The sequence below is a fragment of the Hipposideros armiger genome, unplaced genomic scaffold (genome assembly GCF_001890085.2).
Source record: "Hipposideros armiger isolate ML-2016 unplaced genomic scaffold, ASM189008v1 scaffold_502, whole genome shotgun sequence".
NCBI classification, from domain to species: domain Eukaryota; kingdom Metazoa; phylum Chordata; class Mammalia; order Chiroptera; family Hipposideridae; genus Hipposideros; species Hipposideros armiger.
Genome location: NW_017731852.1, coordinates 823,288 through 842,577, shown reverse-complemented (window position 1 = coordinate 842,577; position 19,290 = coordinate 823,288). Strand labels below are relative to the sequence as shown.

Here is a 19,290-nt window from a genome sequence, read left to right as displayed (position 1 = left end):
GAAATAGAAAGGATGCCTAAATTATGGTGAGGAGGCAACAATTAAACGTAACAGGGATCCTAATAAAGTATGTCATGTTCAAGGCAAGAAAGGCAATTCTGAGAGGGCGTGGGTGCCAGAAAAGGCACAGTCAGAAAGAGCAAAAAGAAGACTTAGGCGACCACGCTCCACAATTCCCCAAGAGCCAGGAATGCGCAGCAAACGCCACGCGCGAGACCTCGTCTCCTAAGCTTGACCGTCTTTCCCCGCCCACCGCTCTCCGCAGAACGGTGATTGTGGTTTCCACACAGCGCCGTTCACCGGAGTTCGGGAAACACGCGCGTGCGCACCACGGCGGAGATTTTGCACTTTTCCAGCCGAGAGCTCTAGGTGGCATCATCCCTCTGGCTGGGACGAGGGACGCACGCGCAAAGGGACGCACGCGCGGAGGTTCGCACGAGGGAAGGGCGGGTGCGCACCACGGGCATGCGCTGTGTGGGGCTAAACGGCGGCTCGGCGGGGTCATCCAGGCGCAGGCGCAGTGCGGTGTTTGTCTGCCGGACTGACGGGTGGCCGGGCGGTGCGCGGCGGCGGCGGCGGCGGGGAAGATGGCGGCGTCCTCCCTGGAGCAGAAGCTGTCCCGCCTGGAAGCAAAGCTGAAGCAAGAGAACCGCGAGGCCCGGCGGAGGATCGACCTCAACCTGGATATCAGCCCCCAGCGGCCCAGGCCCAGTAAGCACGGCGGCATGGGGGAGGGGGCGGGTGGGGCGGGGCGCGCACTGCGAGAAGCCCCGCCCCCGCCTCCAGGCCCCGCCCCCGCTTCCGGGGCGCTCTTGCTTCTCCTCTCCGTTCCCCACCCCCAGTCTTTCGTCTCGCGGGGCGAGGGTCACGGTAAACTCGGGGGCGTGGGACCGGCGAGCTCCCGGGAGGCCCTCCCTCGGCCTGGGGGATTCCCCCTTACGGAGCCTGAGAGCCTAGTTACCTGGCTCCAGGCGAGGACCACCTGATGACCCGCCCCCATCATCGTGATCCTCGGAGCCTCTCACCTCTTGTGAGCCGTGCTTCCCCTACCCTACGCGACCGTGACCAAATCCACGTTCTCCGCAAACACGTACAGATCCCTTTTGACCAGATGGTTCCACTCGTTATCTCAGTGACTGTGTCAAGAGGCCCCACCTATCCCCACTCCGCGCCAGGGTCCTTGTCATCCGGGTTCAAGGGATGGTTCACTCACACCTGGCTGGGGGACACCTCAGGTCACTTGACCACATACAACCCCCTTTATCCCTCTGACGAAGATGATTCTCCCACTCCCTGTGACTGTGTCTGGTGATCCCTTCTCTGAAGTGGGACCTTGTCATTGAGCTCATCAGACCCCCTCCCACACACACTCTACTCTCTATACCAGGCCCCCTCATACTCCTCTGACTAGTTTCACTGCCACCTTCTTGGTGAATATGTCTAGCCTCTCAAAAATACACACCCAGTCCCCAGACCAGAGACTTTGTCATTTGGGCTCAAGTGACTTCTTTTTCCCCACATACCCATACTCTGGGGACACCTGAGGCCAGTATGGTACTATCTAGCTTCCCAGCACACATATGCCTCCCCTCTGATTCCAGCATCTCAGCACCTCCTTACCTGTCATCAGGAATCAAGAGCTGTCCCCCCTGGGATCACCGTGACCACATCTAGGATCCTTGTTATGTCCCATAGAACCCAAATCCTCTCAGCTGGAGGGCATCAGATTTCACTCTCCCCACAGACCTGAAGAACAGCACCCCCAAGACGCTTTCTGTGTCTTTCTTGCTCTTTTAATATCTTCTCTGAAATGACTTTTGTAGCTCCTGTGGGGTCATCCCGACAGGAGGAGAAAGACATCCCTATATCTGGGTACCCCAACCACCCCCTACTCACGTAGCCTGGCCTTCACAGCCTTACCCCGCCCCCATCCATGTGTAGGGTCCACTCTCCATCCCTCTTCTGACCTGGGTCAGCCTGGATGCTTCCCTGAGGGGGTCTTTTGGGGGTCCAGAGAAAGCCCTAAGGTGGTGATGCTGGCGTTGGACACTCCTTGGGCTAGAGGCTTTCCGGATACTTCTGTCCCCAAAACTGCCAATGACTGGAGGGTTTCTGCTAGGTTCTGCAGTGCCACCCCCACCTCCCAGCCACAGCATGGACAAGACAGGGCTGGGTACGGGGCCTGGGGTGCCTTACAGGGGTGGCCGGCCCAGGTGCAGAGCAAGGCACGGCAAGACCCAAGGCGGGCAGGCCCCTGAGGAACCCCCTCCAGGCATCTGTGTCTGTGTCAGTGTCAGCTCCATCCCATCCTTCCAGTCCTGCCATCTGTCGATTTCTACCCATCTCTGTAATTTGGTGCCTCGTGCCTCCCCCTCCTCCTCGTTATGATTTGATTTCTTTTCTTTTGGACAAATCGGTTGTTTCTGTTGTGATTTATCGTGGTGTTGTTTTTTTTCTTCCTTTTCCCCATCCAGTTATTGTGATCACTCTAAGCCCTGCTCCTGCCCCGTCCCAACGAGCAGGTACCAGCCTTTTTATCATCGCCGCTTGGACATCTGCACCATTGACCTAACCGCTGCCCCAGCCGCAGAATGCCATCCCCTTATCCCCCTATGCTCTGTGTGTGTGAGTGTGTGTGCGTGCGCATCTCCTCACTCACTCTCCCTCTCACTCCCCCTTTCTCTTTCATACAATCAACATCAGGCCCACCTGGCCTCTTCCTGTGTCCTCTCTCCTCCCTTCCACTCGGGTGCAGGTTTGGATCCCCTGGAGGAGGAAGTGGGCTCCCTCACTGACTGGGAGTCTTGTCACTTGCAAGGGGGTCACGCAAGTGCGTGTGTGTGTGTGTGTGTGTGCATGCGTGAGTGTGTATAAGTGAGAGGGAGAGAAAGTGGGGCCAGCGGGTTGGCTGTGCCTGTGCATCCATTTCAGCAATTCAGGGAATGTTTTGGCCCCTGTGTGCTGTACCTGTTTTAGGCTCTGGGGATACAGCAGTGAATAAAACTTACCAAGTCCCTCTGTGCAGCTGATGCACCACTAGGGGTGGGAGGAGGTGAGAACAATGAGTGCATTCCTGATTGGGGAGAACTGGAGAAGGCTACAAGTGCTGGGGAAAAGTAGAGTAGAGCAGGGTTGGAATTGTACAGGGTACTGTTCGGGGAAGCCTCTGGAGAAGGTGGGATTTGAGCAAAGTCTTGTGGGAGGCGGGAGAGCATGTGAACAGCCCTGCCAAGGCCTGAGTACGGGTGCCAGCGGGTCTGGCTGGAGTGGATGTATGTGGGATGTGTCCATGTGTGTGGGGGGGTGTGCGAGAGACCGGGCTGGGAGTTTGGTCCTGTTTATCCTTGTGTGTAAGTGGGACTAGGTTGGACAGTTGAATGTGTGTAACCTTGTGTGTGTAAGATGGTGTTGGAGGCTCTGTGGTGTATCATCTGCCCGTCTGCATGTGTGTGGGGGTTTGTGCCATGCCTGGTGCAGCTGTGGCTCCTGACGGCCCCCATGCCCTCTTGTTTTTTCTCATTCATTCATTCATTCATTCTCTCTCTCTTCTTTCTCTCTCTCATACATATCCATCTTCATGCTTTTCCTCTGACCTCCTGACCTACTGTATGGCCCATTACCACCTCATTGATTTCTCTGGGCCTTTTTGTATCTCCACTCTCTCCCTCCTCCACCTGCTCCTCTCAAATCCCCTCCATGCTTCAGTTTGTGGGGCTGGCTGGAAGCCTCTGTATCCCTACAGCCTTTTCCCGGGCTCTGGGCAGCTGTCAAGAGGCCCAGTGGCCTGTTCAAGGGGACCCATGGGGCACCGAAGTGTGCTTCCTTGCCCCAGAGAGCTGACGGTGCAGGGCAGAAAAGGGGCCCAGATACCCACCCCCACCCCCAGGGGGTGAGAACCTGGCAGTATCTCAAGAGAGTCCAGGTTCGGGGGAGTACAAGGTGAGGTTGTTGAGCTAGAGAGAGAGGGCTTAGGACTCTGATTCTGGCCATGGCAGAGCAGAGGTGTAGTGATGTTACAAAGCTTGGGGTGGGAGGGGGCATGGGAGGTGAGGGTGCTGGGCCCAGCTGTGTCCCCGGGGTCCCCAGAGCTCCTCCTCTATTCCTGCCAGGCCCTAGCAAGACTTGTACTCCTTCTAGAACTGCAGGCCAGGGTCATATACCTGCCCCCTGACTCGGGCTGGGGTCAGGGTCCTGGGCCAACAGAGCAAGCATACCTGTTGGTCTACCCATCGGTCACTGGGCCTATGTTACCAGGTGTCTGCAAAAACTTGGGGAGGAAAAGGTGGGTCTCAGCAAGAGGTATGGAGAGAGAGGAGGAGCATCAGCTGGGGGAGGCCCCAGGCCTGCACTCTGTGGGAAGGTGAACCTGGGAGGGTGCTTATAGTCAGTGCCCTCCCCAGCCAGGGACCCCCTTCTGGCATGCCAGGTCCTCTGGGTATGAGGGTTCAATGGAGGATCATCTGTCTCCTCTGGAGGCCATACCGACCTCTGCTCCTCTACCCTGTTGCCAGCCCAGCCAAGGGAGGCTCCCAGCCCCTTAGGGAACCTGCTCCCCTGTCTGGGCTCCTCTCTGGCCTGTCTCTGCAGCGCCTCCTCTGGGCAGCTGGGCCCCAATCTTGGCTCCCATGTGTCTGTCTCTCTCCTGCCCTCTCATCCCCTAACGCCGCCTGCCCGTCCTGGGGTGTCCACTGCCTGCCTGCTGCCTGCCTGCCTGCCTGCAGCATGCCCAAGCCATCCGCATGCAGGCTGCTGGAAAGAACCAATCCCCTGCCTGGCCCAGCACCTCCTCCAAATCCCGTCAGTCCTAGAGGGGCCGTGCCAGCTGGAATCCATCACCCACAGGACGCAGGCCCAGCCTGGGGTCCTGCCCCTGTCCTCATTGGCCCCAGCTCTGCAGGCCAGACTGGGAGGCTCACAGTTGAGCCTGGTGACCAAAGGGTGGCCCCCCCTGACCCTGGAACAGAACATGGAGCAGCTAGAAGTCTGGGTCCCTTGTCCACTGTCTCCCCAGGGTGGTCCACCTCATTCCTGTTGGGCAGCCAAGTTCAGTGTTGCCCACAGGACCAGAGCCCAGGCTGATCCTGGTGGGCAGTCCCTCCTTACATGGTCCTGAGCATAGGCACTGTGGTCCTCGGCCTGCTTCCTGGGCAGAGGTGGGGAGGAAAGGGACACACCAGGGAGGCAGGCTGCCTGGCTGAGGGACACCATTAGCCTTTGGGCCTTGTTTCTGTCAGCATAGACTTGGGGACAAACCCTCGGCCTCTGGTTATCATCATTCCCAGCTATTCCCACTCCATCTCCTTCCCGGGCAGGAGGATGGGAGAAGCACCCTGAGAATGGTCCGGGGTTGGGGAGGGAGACTCCAGCTCCTCCCACCCAGCAGTGTCAGCCTACCTGAGGGTGCCCAGGAGGCGAAGACCAAGGTCCCTAGTCCCCCGGAGCACCAGCACTGGAGGTGGGGCCAGCTGGGTGCTAACCCCCTCCCCGCCCCTGACTCTCACCCCCCCTAGCCCTGCAGCTCCCACTGGCCAACGATGGTGGCAGCCGCTCACCGTCCTCCGAGAGCTCCCCGCAGCACCCCACGCCCCCTGCCCGGCCCCGCCACATGCTGGGGCTCCCGTCCACCTTGTTCACACCCCGCAGCATGGAGAGGTGAGCCTTCGGAGTGGGGCCAGATGACCTGTGGGGGGTCAGCGTGGGGAGGGCCACTGGGCCAGCCCTAAGAAGGAGGCGATGAAACCTGTGGGAACCATTGCGTATTAGGGGCTGGCTTCAGGTTGGTCAGGACCCCCCTCCACCCACACCCTCTCCCTGTTTCCCTAGCATTGAGATTGACCAGAAGCTGCAGGAGATCATGAAGCAGACAGGCTACCTGACCATTGGGGGCCAGGTACTGCCCTTCCCCCAGCTCCCAGGGGGTGGGCAGGACACGGTCTAGGTCTATGAGGGGCAGCGGCCAGGCAGACCCCCATCTGTGGCTCTCCTCACCAGCGCTACCAGGCAGAAATCAACGACCTGGAGAACTTGGGGGAGATGGGCAGTGGCACCTGCGGCCAGGTGTGGAAGATGCGCTTCCGGAAGACAGGCCACATCATCGCTGTCAAGGTGAGGCCCTGCCCTACCCAGGTGGCCCCGAGCCCCTCAGCTCTGACGCTGAGTCCCCCCCTCCCGTGCAGCAAATGCGGCGTTCGGGGAACAAGGACGAGAACAAGCGGATCCTCATGGACCTGGACGTCGTGCTCAAGAGCCATGACTGCCCCTACATTGTGCAGTGCTTCGGGACCTTCATCACCAATGTGAGCCCCCCGCCCAGCCCTCTGTGGCCTTCCCAGGGGGCCCTGTCTCCTGCCCTGGGACCAGAGCCTATCTGGGGTGGGCAGGAGGGTGTGGCTGCCCCAAGCTGTACCTGCTGTCCCTGCAGACGGACGTCTTCATTGCCATGGAGCTCATGGGCACATGTGCTGAGAAGCTGAAGAAGCGGATGCAGGGTCCCATCCCCGAGCGGATCCTGGGCAAGATGACTGTGGCAGTAAGTGGCCAGGCCGGCTGAGCCGGGCAAGGGACCCCCAGGCTCTGTCCCCCAACACTGCACTCCCCTTTCCTTGCCGCAGATTGTGAAAGCGCTCTACTACCTGAAGGAGAAGCACGGTGTGATCCACCGGGACGTTAAGCCCTCCAACATCCTGCTGGACGAGCGGGGCCAGATCAAACTCTGTGACTTCGGCATCAGCGGCCGCCTCGTGGACTCCAAAGCTAAAACTCGGAGTGCGGGCTGTGCTGCCTACATGGCAGTAAGTGGGGGTCTAGCAGGTGGCAGGGTGTGGAGGCCTGGGCAGTGCACCCACCCCAGCCACAGGTTCATCCTCCCCTCTTCCATCTCCCTCACCCTTGCAGCCTGAGCGCATTGATCCCCCGGACCCCACCAAGCCGGACTACGACATTCGGGCCGACGTGTGGAGCCTGGGCATTTCCCTGGTGAGTTGGGGCCCTTTCTGAGGGCTGGGGTGACCTGTTCTCAGGGTATGGGAGGGCAGCAGGGAGGACAGGAGCTTGTCCTTGGCCGCTCCAGCCCGTCTGTCCCCAGGTGGAGCTGGCGACAGGACAGTTTCCCTACAAGAACTGCAAGACAGACTTCGAGGTCCTCACCAAGGTCCTGCAGGAAGAGCCCCCGCTCCTGCCCGGTCACATGGGCTTCTCGGGGGACTTTCAGTCCTTCGTCAAAGACTGGTGAGGAGCCCTTGCCCCGGTTCCCCACTCCAGGAGGCCCCCAGCTCAAGGCAGCTGGGGGCATTCGGAGCAGGATGGGGGTGGGGTAGCTGTGGACCAGAAGGGCTCAGGGCCCAGAATGCAGGTAGGAGCTGGAGCCAGAGCCCTGGGAAGCACGAGTTGGGTTTGGACCTGGCTCCAAGGGCAGTTGGCCAGGTGGCCTGGGGCTTCACCTCGGGAGGTTGTAAACCAGCAGTGGGACCCCCAGGGCAAAGGGCTCTGAGTGTCCTGCACCAACAAGCAGAATTATGCAGACAGGATTCCATATTGGATTCTCCCTTGGGAGAGCCACTCCTCCCCACCCCCCAGTGGGCACCTCACAACCTGGTTTAGGCCCCCATCCCAGGTGGGTGCAGGCCTCGAGTCCACTGCGGTGTCCCACCTGGCAGCACATGGCCGGGAGGATGCAGCAGCTCCTTTCCACAGCTCTTGCAGACCCCCAGCTCAGCTGGTAGGTCAGCTGAGCCCCTCCAGGCTCTCACTTCCCTTCCTTCCCTTCTCTTTCTCCAGCCTTACTAAAGATCACAGAAAGAGACCAAAGTACAATAAGCTACTTGTGAGTACCTGGGGCCCCTCCTGCCCTGTCCCAGCCTTGCTCCGTACCCCCTGCCCATCTGGACAAGCGAGGCCAGCCGGGAAGCTGTCCTTGTCTTAAGCTCCCCCCTTGGGCCCTGCAGGAACACAGCTTCATCAAGCGCTACGAGACGCTGGAGGTGGATGTGGCGTCCTGGTTCAAGGACGTCATGGCGAAGACTGAGTCACCGCGGACTAGCGGAGTCCTGAGCCAACATCACCTGCCCTTCTTCAGGTAGCCGCGTGGCGGCGGCCATGCCCTCTGGGGGGCCGGGGACATGGCCACAGGCCCCCCCTTCCCTACCCGGCCACCCAGCTGCCCGTCAGGGGAAACCTGGGACCTGGACGGCCACCGAGGGCTGAGGACAGAAAGTAGGGGACGCCAACCCACCCCTGACTCCCTGCCCAGCAGCCGTGGACAGATGGGCTCGCCAGGCTCTAGCCCTTCCGGTCCTGGGGTCAGCCAGCCGTATGCGTCCCCCCGACAGACACTGTGAACGGAAGACAGCAGGCCGCGAGCAGACTCGCTATTTATTGTCGTAACCTCTGGGCTCTCGGGTGGCCCCCAGGGGCCAGGAGAGAGTCGCCTGTCCTGCACCCTCCCACACTTGCCGTCTTCGCCTCCCTGGTGCACATGCTCCCTGTCTTCATCTCTTGTCACCTCCCTCAGTGCCTCTCTGGTCTTCCCCATCTCCCTCCCTGCCTCCGCCTCTCTCCTGGCCCATTCCTGGGCTCTGCCACCCCCTATGGGACCCATGGGTCCACTTAGGTCTGTGGCGAGGAATGAGTCCCTCGGCTGGTGTCCTCGCCCCAGGAAGGCAGGCTGGGCATTGTGACTGCAGCAGACCCGGCTGCTCTTTCTCTCTCTTTGATCTCAGGGGGTCCTTTTTGGAGTTTATTGTATTTTATTTTACTTGGGGGGGGTGTTTGGGGGGGTGGGGGGAGGAAGAAGAGCTTGTTCTCATGGGGTTTGTCGGTACCTTCAGAAACTTTTACCAAAGTCATGTTTAGCTGCTTGTGGTGGAGCCCCCAACCACCTGTGGGCACTGGGGGACCGGGCCATCGGGGCCTGGGCCACTGTGCCTCCCTCAGCCTGGCCTGGGGAGACTAGTCCCAAAGGTCGGCACTGGGGGTGGGGGCTCCTCCCTCAGGGCTGGAGACTGGCCACAGCTTGGGGGGATGAGTTGACCTCGGGGTGTGGAGGGAGCCCACAGGGCCGCGGCCACACAAGGTGGCCTTCAGGGAAGGTGTGTGTGGAGTGTGGTGGAAGGCAGCAATATTGGTGTGGCAGGGAGGAGGGAATGGGGGCCATGTGATGAGTGGGGGCCACGGGGCCCAGGGAGGCAGGAATGGAGGGTATAAGGAGTGGATGTGGGGGTTTGAGGATGTGTGACAGGGACAGAGGTGGGGCAGGCTGAAGGCTGGGCATGTGAAGGCAGTCATGCCTTCACAGTGCCCCTGAGTGCTCCTCATCTCCCCCAGAGCTGGCCAGTCCCCAGCCTACCTAGAGGCTGGGCCATGGTGCCCCCTCCCCTCAGCCCTCTGCAGCAGCCAGAGCTGGAGGGGGTGTGTTTCCTTTTTGTTGGTGATGCATGCAAATCAAGTGGATAACTAAACAAAATAACAAAAAAAAAAAAAAAAAGAAAAAAAAACACAAAAACCAACCGACGCCAAAGGTGAGGAACCTCGCTGGATGTAGCTGGCGCAATCTAGACTTAGCATAAGCATCACTGTAACCTCTATCCTATCGACTCTTGTTACTCTTATAGTCACAAAAGGCTGCATGTTTAAAAAATACTCCACCATTTTCTCTCTGCGCCCCCCCTCCCCGGGGTACGGCCACCTCTCTTGCCCCAGTCCCCTTTGTGAGGGGATGGGAGCAGGGTGGGGTACCCACAGGCCTGACTCCACCCTCCCTTGTGGGTCCCAGCCACAGGGGGCCTTTGCCGGTAGCTAGGAGGTCATGTGGCTGGTCCCAGGGCCAGCAAAAGCCCAAGGCCTGCTGCCCAGGTTTATTTTTATTTAACTTTGTTTTGTGAGTGTGTGTCTGCCTGCCCCCCTCCCCTTCAGTGTTAAGTGGGAGTTCTGGGGGAGCCTCTCCTCCCCGCTACCTCTCCCTTGTCCCCCCCTCCCCTCTGTCTCCAGTCACCAGCTGTCCTTCTTGACCAGGCAGAGGGCAGAGCAGGCAGGCAGGGGCCTGGGGCGGCCTGGCCTAGCCCGTCAGCCCACAGTCCCTTCTCAGGCTGCCAGTATTGCCCCTTCCCTTTTTAAAATGAAACACCCATGTTTGTAAATCCTTAGATGCTTGAGAATAAAACCCCTCCCTTTTCTTCCACCGAGTCTGTGGTATGACCTGAGCCTTGGCAGGATGTGGCTTGAGACTTGGGAAAGGTCTGTAAGCTGTGACATGGGATGGGGGGAGCAGTGCTATCTTGGTGGATGAGGTCTCTGCATCAAGGGAAGACAGGCAGAGATTGGGCTGGTAGGGTGGTGTTTGTGGTGACTTGCCCAATAGCAAGCAGACAGCGTGGAGGGACACCGCCACCCCCCACTCCACCCCCCGAATAGCCACAGGTCTTGTGGGAGAGGACTTCTAATCCCTGGCAGGCCTTGGGCAAGGGCTCTGGTGTCAGCCCCTCAGTCTGCCACCCACGCTCCCTGCCACCTGAGGTGGCTGCCCAGCCAAAGACAGGGCCACCTGCCCACCTACTGGTTCTGAGTGCTGCCTGGGCTGGTGCCTCTGCCTGTGGTCCCCGCACATTCACTGTAGCCAGTCCAGTATGCTGGGTGCCATGTTCCTGCTGCTGGCTCTTCTCCCAGGGACCTCCACCTTGCCCAGCGGGCTCCCTGGTAGGTAGGGGCTAGAGAACATGTATACCATTGTGCTCCATTCCTGTGCCTCCCTTTCTCGACCCCTCATCCACCCCACCTGGTGGAATGGGTGGGTGGTAGGGTCTGCCCATTCCCATTTCTAGGTTCTTTGGGATCCTCAACTTGAAAGCTCCCAGCAGCCACTGTGAGGCCATGGACTGTGGGAGGGGAACAGCCTGCAAATGCTTTTAGGGAATGTGTGTGGGGGCCATCCTGAATGTTTGAGTTAGGGGCCTCAGCTGAGTGCTTCCTGAAGGCGGACACCTGTGTGTCCACGTGCGCGCGCTTGTGCGTGCCATCACAAAGATTAGGAAAGCCTGTGGGTGCTCTGCCTTTCGCTGCGACTGCCCCAAGCCTGGGAGTGAGGAACCTGGACAAACGGAAAAGCCCCAGAGCCTGGTGGCCTGGCTGGGCTAGAAGGGCTAGGGGAGAGCACCCCCCTTCTACTTTACCCCTTTGATGAGAGCACCTACCTTCCTTTAGGGAAGGGTGGGACTAGCACTCCCCCACACTGCCCCCAAGCTGGCCCTACTGCAATCCCAGGACAGCCCTGCACTGATCGTCACTCAGCCTGATCCTCCCCCATCAGGCAACCCTCACCCCTTTTCCCCACCTGGAATTCCCTCACTGCTGGGGAGGAAATCGAGGTCCAGGAAAGGGAGCTCCTCGTCAGAGGCACACAACTTTGTGCTGAGCTGTGATATCGCAGGGGTCTCGGGGAGGTTGGGGTGGGCGGTGGGGGGGACATCATATCCGCTGTCCCACCGGTGGTGAACGAGGCGCGGAGCTGAGCGTGAGTGAATCCTCCACCGCATCCATTTTCCAAAGGAGGCGAAGGAGGCTGGATCATTTGCCGGAGGGCCTAAGGGACAGCGCGTCCTCCCTCTGTGCCACCCTTTCTCCCCCGGCAGCGCCCCCGTTCCCGGCGGCGCCCGGTTCCTGGCTGCGCCGACCACTTTTCAGTCTAGAGCTATCGGAGGTGGAGGACGCCTTCCCGCGCCGCGCAGGGCCGCTCGAGGTCCCAGCGGACAGCCGCGTGTTCGTGCAGGTGCGGACGCGGGGCGCGCTGGGGCACGGGGCTGGCAGGTGGGAGCGGCGGATCCTGACCGTGATACCATACTGCCCCCCCCCACCCCCTCCGCCTAGGCGGCCCTGGCTCGTCCCTCCCCTCGCTGGGGCCTGGTTCTGCACCACTGCTCAGTGACACCATCCTCGCGCCCGGCACCGGGGCCCGCCCTGGCGCTGCTGCGCGGAGGCTGCCCCGCCGACTCCTCGGTCGCCTTCCCGCCACCGCCGCCACGCCCTGGTGCTGCCCGCTTCAGCTTCCGCCTGCGCCCTATCTTCAACGCCTCTGTGCAGTTTCTGCACTGCCAGCTGAGCCGCTGCCACCTCCGGGGAGCCCGCCGGACTCCTGTGCCTGTGACGCTGCCGCCGCCGCCGTCGGTGCGAGGAGGCAGGACCGGGAGTCTCGGGTCCGGGGCCCGGGGCCCGTCGTGGGCTGTGCAGGAGAGCTTCCTGGCATCTAAGGGAGGAGCCCCTCTGGGTTTGGGAATCTGGGGGTCAGGGCACTTTGGAGCCTGGAGCACGGGTCCCTCGGAGCTAGGGGTAGGCATTGGGGCTGGGTGCAGGGAGCTCTAAGGGCCGGGGGAGTTCTGCGAAAGGGTTCCTCAGGGGACAGGTAGGGAGTGGGCACTGAATTCCCTCTTGGGCAAAGCACTGGGTTAGGCGGAGCTCTGAGGTCCCTCCAGAGCTGAGTGGTTGGCTGCAGAAGGCCACTATGGGGCCAAATCTCTGGGTACCTAATGCTGGGCTTCACAGAAGGTTAAGTGCGCCAAGTGCGGGGTCGTGTGACCTTGAGAGGCTGAAACTTGGAGTTCTCTAGGGCTGGGCGCCTGGCTGCTTGTATATCTTAGGGGCTGGGTATTCAGCGGTCTAGTGGTGGGACTCCTGGTTGCAAAGAGTGCTGGATCTCTTAGATCTCTTGGGAGCCCTGGGGATCAGCCCCTGGATCCCAGGGCTCTCACGTCCCGGTCCCTTCCCTCTCCTTCCCCTAGTGTCTGCCTCAGGATGAGGCATGCGCTGGCGCCGGCAGTGGCAGCGGCGAGAGTCTGGGTGCCGATGCCCCCCACCTGCACACGCTGACGCAGCCCATCTTGGTGACTGTGCCGCGGCCGCCCCCAAGTGAGCGCGCAGTTCTCCCCTGCAGGGGTCCCTGGGGCTGGGGAACGGGCGTGGGGAGGACCTCTGAGACCTGGGCCTAGTCTCAGCGTTGTACTCTTCACAGTGCCACCCAAGGGCGTCCCCGGCAGAGCCGTACACCCGGAGCCTCCTGCACCTCTTGCACCTGCTCAGGCAGCCCTGGAGCCCGCGCCAGTGGTGGCGCTGGTGGTGGCTGCCTTCGTGCTGGGCGCCGCGCTGGCCGCGGGTCTCGGCCTTGTGTGCACGCACTCAGGTATCAACCTTCTCCCACTGGGACCTCCGCCAGGCCCCGCCTATTCCTGCGCACCGGGACCCCGGGGTCGGTGCGATCCCAGCCGGCAGGACCTGACCATCCCTAGACATGCCTCCGCTAGGCCCTCAGCGGCCTCCAGGGGGCGCTCCTGCCCCAGGCCAGACGCAGCAACCCCTACAGCTCCACAGCCTACCTCTCTCTTCCAGCGCCTCCACCTCCTGGCCCGCCCCCAAGAACCTCGCCTAGAGGCCCTCAGCCCAGAAGGCCCCAGTGAGGCAGGTAAGTGTGTGTGAGTGTGTGTGTAAAGTGTAACGTGGGGCTGATACCTGGAGGAGGGAGATGATGATGACTCTTCATAGCACTTTCTTTGGGCCAGGCAGCGTTCTAAATGTTTTATGTATATTAACTAATTTAATCCTTATAAGAACATTCGGGTAGATACTATTATAATCCCCATAAAGATGAGAAAAATTAGACATTCTCTGAAGTAATGTATTTAAGTCACAAAATTTGGTGGAGCTGGGATTCGAACCCAGGCAGTGGTCAGCCCCGGTGGACTGTGGGCTCTGTGTTGGACACGCACAAGGCAAGAGCTCAGGGATTAAGAGCTAGTGTCCTCACCTGCAGTGCACAGACTGATGGGGGAGGCCAATGATCATCTAGGAAGGAGCTAGTCTGCGTAGTCCTCTCCCTAGCTCAGCCTGGGTTACACCCTTCTAGGGATGGTGCGCCCCCAGCAGGGTCCAGAGACTCACCAGCCAAGGCATCAGACAAGGCTCGCAAGACTGGACCGGCCACTTGACCTTGGACCCATGGGACCATGATCCCTGTGCCTGCCCTTCTAGCTCTTCCTCCCACCTGGGCTTAAAATAAACATCTGGTCTGACCTGATGAGTTCTGAAGTCTGTGTCTGCCCAGGGGGTGGGGGGTGGAGGGTGTCAGGAAGCAGAGGTCTGGGACCAGGACTGGGAAGATTTGGGGCTGGAAGAGGTCCAGACTGGAGGGGTGGGTGTGGGGGTGGGGCTTGTAGCCCATATACAGAGTACCAAAAAAAGTATACATATTTTAAGAAAGGAAAAAAAAATCTTGTAATACTCAATATATACTAATGACAAAGATGAATACAAGTCACATTTGACTTCTGCAATTACAAGAGGTGCTCAAAGTGGTTCCCATCAGCGTCCAGACACTTCTGATTACGGCAAACTACTGCTTGAGCAACGCTGACCAAAGTGTCCACTTGTATACATATTTTTAGCACCCCTGGTATATATACTCGTGTGCAGACAGGGGCCAGGGGAGACCCAAGGGTGTTCTGTCACAAATAGGAAGGGGCACCCGACCCCACCAGTTTAAGTTTTAAATAAACCCTGCTTCCTTCCTCCACGCCTTCACTGGGCCACCTACCTCCTGCGAGCCTCTCAAATCTAGGCCTTCTCCACTGTCCATTCCCACCGCCTGGACCCTAAACTCGCTAGGGCCTCGACCTCTGGCCTCTGTCCAGTTTCCACTCCATCCAGTCTAGAGTTCCTTAAATCCCTCCTGCGTGAGCGCCTCCCTCCCCCGAGCAAAGACAAAAACAGGCTAGCTAGCTCCATTTTACAGATGAGGATACTGAGGCTGGGTACAGCTAAACCATTTGCTCAAGGTCCCCAGGGCTGGGCGACCCCACAGCCCAGGCTCTTGGCTACACTGGGACAGCTACCCTTCCATCCAGGACCCACGCCTCCACGAGAAGCAAAGCACACACGTAACAGTCCAGGAATGGAGGGAGGGCATGCGATCTAAGGTCTGGGCTCCAGTTTACGAATGCGATAAAATGAGGCTGGGGGGGGTCTCGTTCACCCCCGCCTCAGTTCGGATGCCAGCCTCCCCATTATTTCCCACCCAGCCAGCTCCTTCAATCCCGCAAACGCGGAGCCCCGCCCCCATCTGCTTCCGCCTCCGCGCAGAGCTTTTGGCCCCAGCGGCCTCCGTAACCCCGCCCCGCAGAGAAGCAGCCGTGGAGCGCCAACTCCGCCCTCACCGGCATGAAGCCCCCACAGCGGCGGCGAGCGGCCCCGGTACGCTATCTGGGCGAGGTGATAGGCTCCGCGGCCTGGAGCGCCCGCGAGAAGCGGCAGCTGCTCCGACTACTACAGATGCGGCGGGGCCAGCCGGAGCCGGACGCCTCCGAGTTGGCCAGGGAGCTGCCTGGCCGGAGCGAGGCCGAGGTGAGAGGGTCCCCGAAAGGGAGCGAGTCTGGAGGCGGGGCTCGGATGTGTCCGGGGCGGGAGCGGGGAATAAGATGGGGGGCGGGGCGCAGCGCAGGCGGGACGAGCGCAAGGATGGGAGTGGGGCGACCTTGGCCGGAAGGCTGGGCGTGGGTGGAGCATACAGGAGGCCGAGGGGCGGGGAGAGGTGGAGGCAGTGGTGCGGATGGTGCGGAAGGTTGAGGGGCGGGGCGAAGGCAAAGCTGAGGGGCGGGGCGAACTCCAAGTAGGAGGGAGCTGAGGCCCCCGACGGGGCGGACCGGGCGGATGGCTCAGAGGGACTGGGCGGGAATGAGGTTGGAGAGAGGCAGGAAATGGGGCGGAGTGGATGCAGAGGGGAGGTGAATAGAATAGTATTTAGCATGTGGGCGGGCGTTGGCTGCCGGCAGGAGCCAGACAGGCCTGGACCTTAAATCTTTATTAGGTAGCTCGTCACACCTGGGCCTTGGCCCCAAAGACCTAGGCAGATTCACTATGACCCTTAATACCGAGCTAGCGGGAGGCAGTGGTCTTTGACTTCTTTCTCCCAGCCCTGGGCTTGTAGAAGGCCCATTTGACCTCCTCCTCTCTCCTCAGATTCGGGATTTCCTCCAGCAGCTCAAGGGCCGTGTGGCCCGGGAGGCCATTCAGAGGGTGCATCCAAAGGGTCCAAGGTGCCGGGAAACACAGACCCCGGCCCCCATCGAGGTGAAGCCGAGCAAGGCTCTCCAGAGCCAGTCCCTGGAAGATGGGGTGGGAGTTGGGAGAGTGATAACCTGGTCAGGGGACCCCTAAGAGGGGCAGGGCTTGGGGGAATCCTGAGGGTTGATCCCTAGGCTGACCATGTACCTTCTGGTTGCCCCACCCAGGTATGGATGGATCTGGCTGAGAAGATAACAGGCCCGCTGGAGGAAACCCTGACAGTGGCTTTCTCACAGGTACAGTCAGTCACCCCCTAGGCAGGACAGGAGTGTCCCTGGGGACAGGGTCATACATATGAGTCCAAATACGGTGGACCTGGGTCCTGGGCCTTTCCTCTTATCTGCTCTGTGACTCTGGCCAGTCACTAGACACCCCAAGCTTCAGTATCCCCACCTCTGAGGCCATCTCTTATATGTGACGCCTTCCTCAGGGTGGCAGGAAAGCTTTGGCGAACAGGCACGGCCTGGTGTGCAGGGCAGGGGCGTGGCCAATGGGAGGACTTCCGCCTTTCCTTTGCTGATCTCTCTGCCTGCCAGGTGCTCACCATTGCGGCCACAGAGCCCATCAGTCTCTTGCACTCCAAGCCCCCCAAGCCCACACAGGCATGTGGAAAACTACTGCTCCTCAGTGCCCCTGGAGGGCAGGAGGACCTGAGCCCTGAGGCTCATAGCCCCGCCACCCCTGAGGTGCCTTCCGAATCCCTGGCTGGCCCCTCTCCCGAGGGAGACGTCCAAGTGGACTTTGAGAAGATCTACAAGTACCTGTCGTCCATCTCCCGCAGTTTCCATGGCCCTGAGCTTTCCGCAGCTGGTGAGAATCAGGGGCGAGGGTTGTGGGGATGGAATCCCAGGCAGCAAGCTCTGTCCTCCCCTTACTCCTCCTCTCTCCATCCATCACCAGAGTCAGCTGTGGTCCTTGACCTGCTCATGGCACTTCCTGAGGAGCTGCCTCACCTGCCCTGTGCAGCCCTGGCTGAGCATATGCTGGACACATACCAACGCCTGATGGCCCCCCAGTCCGACCCCAGCAGTGGGAGCCTGGGGCTGGGGGCTGAGGATTGTGGGACTGGCTCTGGGGGCCAAGAGGATGCCGACCTGGCCACCCCGCAGGCCCCTGAGAATGCTGGACCCTGTGAACCAAGATCCACCTGGCAAGCAGCTGGGGTCTCCCCCCTGAACCCGTTCCTGGTGCCCCTGGAGCTTCTGGGCCGGGCGGCCATTCCTGGAAAGTGAGGGGCCTGGCAGGCGCAGGACTCACCAGATATCGATAAGCCCCTGGCCTTCAGTCCTTCTCGGGCTGGCACTGGGTTGTCATGAGGATCCGGTCATGGTGAAAGTTCCCTGACCCTGTGTGCAGTATCAAGTGGCCTTTAAGAAGCTCCACACAGCAGGGGTCTGAGAAATGGAGGCCCCGTTGTATAGGGGTTCAGCCACAGAACTGAGGTAGGAGCAGCTAGAAGCCTGGGCCAAAACCACCTTCAAACACCCTTCCCCACTAGCCCCCCGTCCCTTCCTGCATCCTGTGGCCTATAACTGTGAATAAAGTTGTTGTCAGTTTGCCTCGCTTTTTTTCATGTGGCTAAGGTGGGAGTGGTAACCTAAAGTGCAGAGGGAGATGTCAGAGGTAGGAGAGGCAGAGCTTGGGGTTCTGGGGACCAAGGAGGGCATGTGAGGGAAGGGGGTGCGATCACCAAAGGCCACCGCTGCTAGATCCAGTCCAAAGCCACCTGGAATGACCTTGGTTTGGCCATGAGGGGACCTTTGGTGATTGTGTGGCCTGAGCCTGACAGGTGTCAGGGAAAGGGTTTCTGAGTGGGTTGACCTCACATCATACAGATGGAGGGGTGACACCAGCAGAGGGAGGGCGTACTAGGGGAATGAATCCTGGTCTTTTTGTAAGATGTTGCCATCTTACAAAGCAAACTGCCCAGCGGATGAGCCCACATCACCTGAAAGGAATGTTCTTATATGGACAAGTGGGCCCATTGCCATTTGTCTATATATATCACGCCTCCGTCCCTTCTGGTGTGGAGTTCTACCATCTTGCTGATACTTCTGTTAAATTCCCTTCGTAAATTCTTGGTGTCATTCTGAATTTCCAAAATGGAAGCCAGGTGGAAGGAGCCAGGCCTAAGGCTGGGGGATCCAAAGGTTAGGGGTGGGCTGCACATGTGGCAGGTTAGAGAGCGTTTCCCTGAGGGAGCCTTGGGGAAACAACCCAGAAGAGCAGAACTGGGTAGAGGAGGGAGGGAGCTGGAGTCCCGGCTGCTCTCAAAGGCCCCAAGTTCCTGGAGGTGCTGCTGGGTCTCCCTGCAAAGGGTATCCCCTCCACCAGCCTCACAGGGTGTGGGTTCAGGGGCAGATTGGGGAGGGCGGGGTGGGAACCCACAGCTTGGCCTTCCCCCAGGCCTAACTAGTCCTCTGAGAGCCAGTAAATTTTCCATTCCAAGAGCTCGTGCATTTACTCAGCCTTCCTTTTATAGAAACACTCACTTCTCCCCACACACATTGCATACAGCTCCCCCAGGGCACACAAGTCTCCAGGGCAGGCTGTGGAGTGGAGTCAGCCCACTCCATCATCACAGCCCCTCAGGCACCAGACCTACGGGTTCCCAAGTGCACATGATGGTGGGCAGGAGGGACCAGGCTCAAAGGGGCTTGGGGCTGCAGGTGGGGTCATGACACCAGGAGGCCATGCCAGTTCTTGGAGACCACCTCCAGGGCTGGCTGGGGGTGCCCTATCCCAACTCCCCACCCAGCTATGTCCATTCTATGCCCCCTAGAATCTCCCCAGGTCAAAGGTAATAAGGGGTCCTGGCTGTGCCTAGAACTGGGGGGATCGAGATAGTAACACACCAGTGCCCCCAAAGTGTGGGTCTGGGTGTCTTTGCAGCACTGGACAGCTCTTAAGAGCCTGCATAAATTAGACCTGAGTTCAAATTCCAGCTGGATTAGAATCCAGCCACGTGGTGTGGGCAAGTCATCAAGGTACCTGGACCTCAGTCCCCTTGCCTGTAGAATGGGGAGGCTAACAAGACTCACTGTCTGGGGCCCGAGGGGTGAACAGGCTATGCGCAGGAGGCACTAACTCAGCATGCCACTTGGCTCAAGTAAGCGCTCAATAACAGCTTTTATTATCACCATCGGCTCAGAGGCAGGGAAGAGTGAGAAGGCATGAGGAAGGCATGTGGGGGGG

At 59.9% G+C, this 19,290-nt stretch overlaps 3 protein-coding genes across 6 annotated transcripts; all 3 read left to right on the top strand.

Annotated features, from left to right (window-relative positions):
• The first annotated feature begins 423 nt into the window (after positions 1 to 423).
• MAP2K7 (mitogen-activated protein kinase kinase 7) lies at positions 424 to 10,174 on the top strand. 3 transcript variants are annotated; one of them, XM_019667654.1, is made up of 13 exons: positions 508 to 711; positions 2,475 to 2,522; positions 5,511 to 5,652; positions 5,824 to 5,890; positions 5,992 to 6,105; positions 6,177 to 6,296; positions 6,422 to 6,529; positions 6,612 to 6,791; positions 6,895 to 6,975; positions 7,085 to 7,227; positions 7,777 to 7,822; positions 7,944 to 8,074; positions 8,252 to 10,174. In XM_019667654.1, the coding sequence occupies exons 1-13, from the start codon at positions 588 to 590 to the stop codon at positions 8,334 to 8,336; spliced, it is 1,389 nt and encodes a 462-aa protein (XP_019523199.1). In that variant the 5' UTR covers positions 508 to 587; the 3' UTR covers positions 8,337 to 10,174. The 3 variants fall into 3 exon arrangements, with proteins under 3 accessions (XP_019523200.1, XP_019523201.1, XP_019523199.1); XM_019667655.1 differs by having other exon boundaries at positions 424 to 711; positions 7,944 to 10,174; XM_019667656.1 differs by lacking the exon at positions 2,475 to 2,522 and having other exon boundaries at positions 424 to 711; positions 7,944 to 10,174.
• Positions 10,175 to 10,619: 445 nt separating this feature from the next.
• On the top strand, positions 10,620 to 14,040 carry TGFBR3L (transforming growth factor beta receptor 3 like). The gene is made up of 7 exons (XM_019667603.1): positions 10,620 to 10,689; positions 11,622 to 11,758; positions 11,857 to 12,153; positions 12,765 to 12,891; positions 12,995 to 13,162; positions 13,369 to 13,441; positions 13,883 to 14,040. Exons 1-6 carry the CDS (start codon positions 10,620 to 10,622, stop codon positions 13,434 to 13,436), a joined length of 867 nt encoding a protein of 288 aa, XP_019523148.1. The 3' UTR covers positions 13,437 to 13,441; positions 13,883 to 14,040.
• A 1,058-nt stretch (positions 14,041 to 15,098) lies between these two features.
• Positions 15,099 to 17,652, top strand: SNAPC2 (small nuclear RNA activating complex polypeptide 2). 2 transcript variants are annotated; one of them, XM_019667658.1, is made up of 5 exons: positions 15,099 to 15,375; positions 15,991 to 16,101; positions 16,263 to 16,331; positions 16,632 to 16,905; positions 16,996 to 17,652. In XM_019667658.1, exons 1-5 carry the CDS (start codon positions 15,193 to 15,195, stop codon positions 17,325 to 17,327), a joined length of 969 nt encoding a protein of 322 aa, XP_019523203.1. In that variant the 5' UTR covers positions 15,099 to 15,192; the 3' UTR covers positions 17,328 to 17,652. The 2 variants fall into 2 exon arrangements, with proteins under 2 accessions (XP_019523203.1, XP_019523204.1); XM_019667659.1 differs by lacking the exon at positions 15,991 to 16,101.
• Positions 17,653 to 19,290: the final 1,638 nt, after the last annotated feature.

What these genes read in the sequence shown, in the direction of transcription:
- MAP2K7 (XM_019667654.1), top strand. Translation starts at nt 588, where the DNA reads ATGGCGGCGTCCTCCCTGGAGCAGAAGCTGTCCCGCCTGGAAGCAAAG. An exon ending in GCCACATCATCGCTGTCAAG is followed by an intron (nt 6,106 to 6,176) that starts GTGAGGCCCTGC and finishes CCTCCCGTGCAG; the next exon opens with CAAATGCGGCGTTCGGGGAA. An exon ending in TGGGCAAGATGACTGTGGCA is followed by an intron (nt 6,530 to 6,611) that starts GTAAGTGGCCAG and finishes TCCTTGCCGCAG; the next exon opens with ATTGTGAAAGCGCTCTACTA.
- TGFBR3L (XM_019667603.1), top strand. Translation starts at nt 10,620, where the DNA reads ATGCTGGGTGCCATGTTCCTGCTGCTGGCTCTTCTCCCAGGGACCTCC. An exon ending in CTTGCCCAGCGGGCTCCCTG is followed by an intron (nt 10,690 to 11,621) that starts GTAGGTAGGGGC and finishes CTCCCCCGGCAG; the next exon opens with CGCCCCCGTTCCCGGCGGCG. An exon ending in TGTGCCGCGGCCGCCCCCAA is followed by an intron (nt 12,892 to 12,994) that starts GTGAGCGCGCAG and finishes TACTCTTCACAG; the next exon opens with TGCCACCCAAGGGCGTCCCC.
- SNAPC2 (XM_019667658.1), top strand. Translation starts at nt 15,193, where the DNA reads ATGAAGCCCCCACAGCGGCGGCGAGCGGCCCCGGTACGCTATCTGGGC. An exon ending in CTGGCCGGAGCGAGGCCGAG is followed by an intron (nt 15,376 to 15,990) that starts GTGAGAGGGTCC and finishes CTCTCTCCTCAG; the next exon opens with ATTCGGGATTTCCTCCAGCA. An exon ending in AGACCCCGGCCCCCATCGAG is followed by an intron (nt 16,102 to 16,262) that starts GTGAAGCCGAGC and finishes TGCCCCACCCAG; the next exon opens with GTATGGATGGATCTGGCTGA.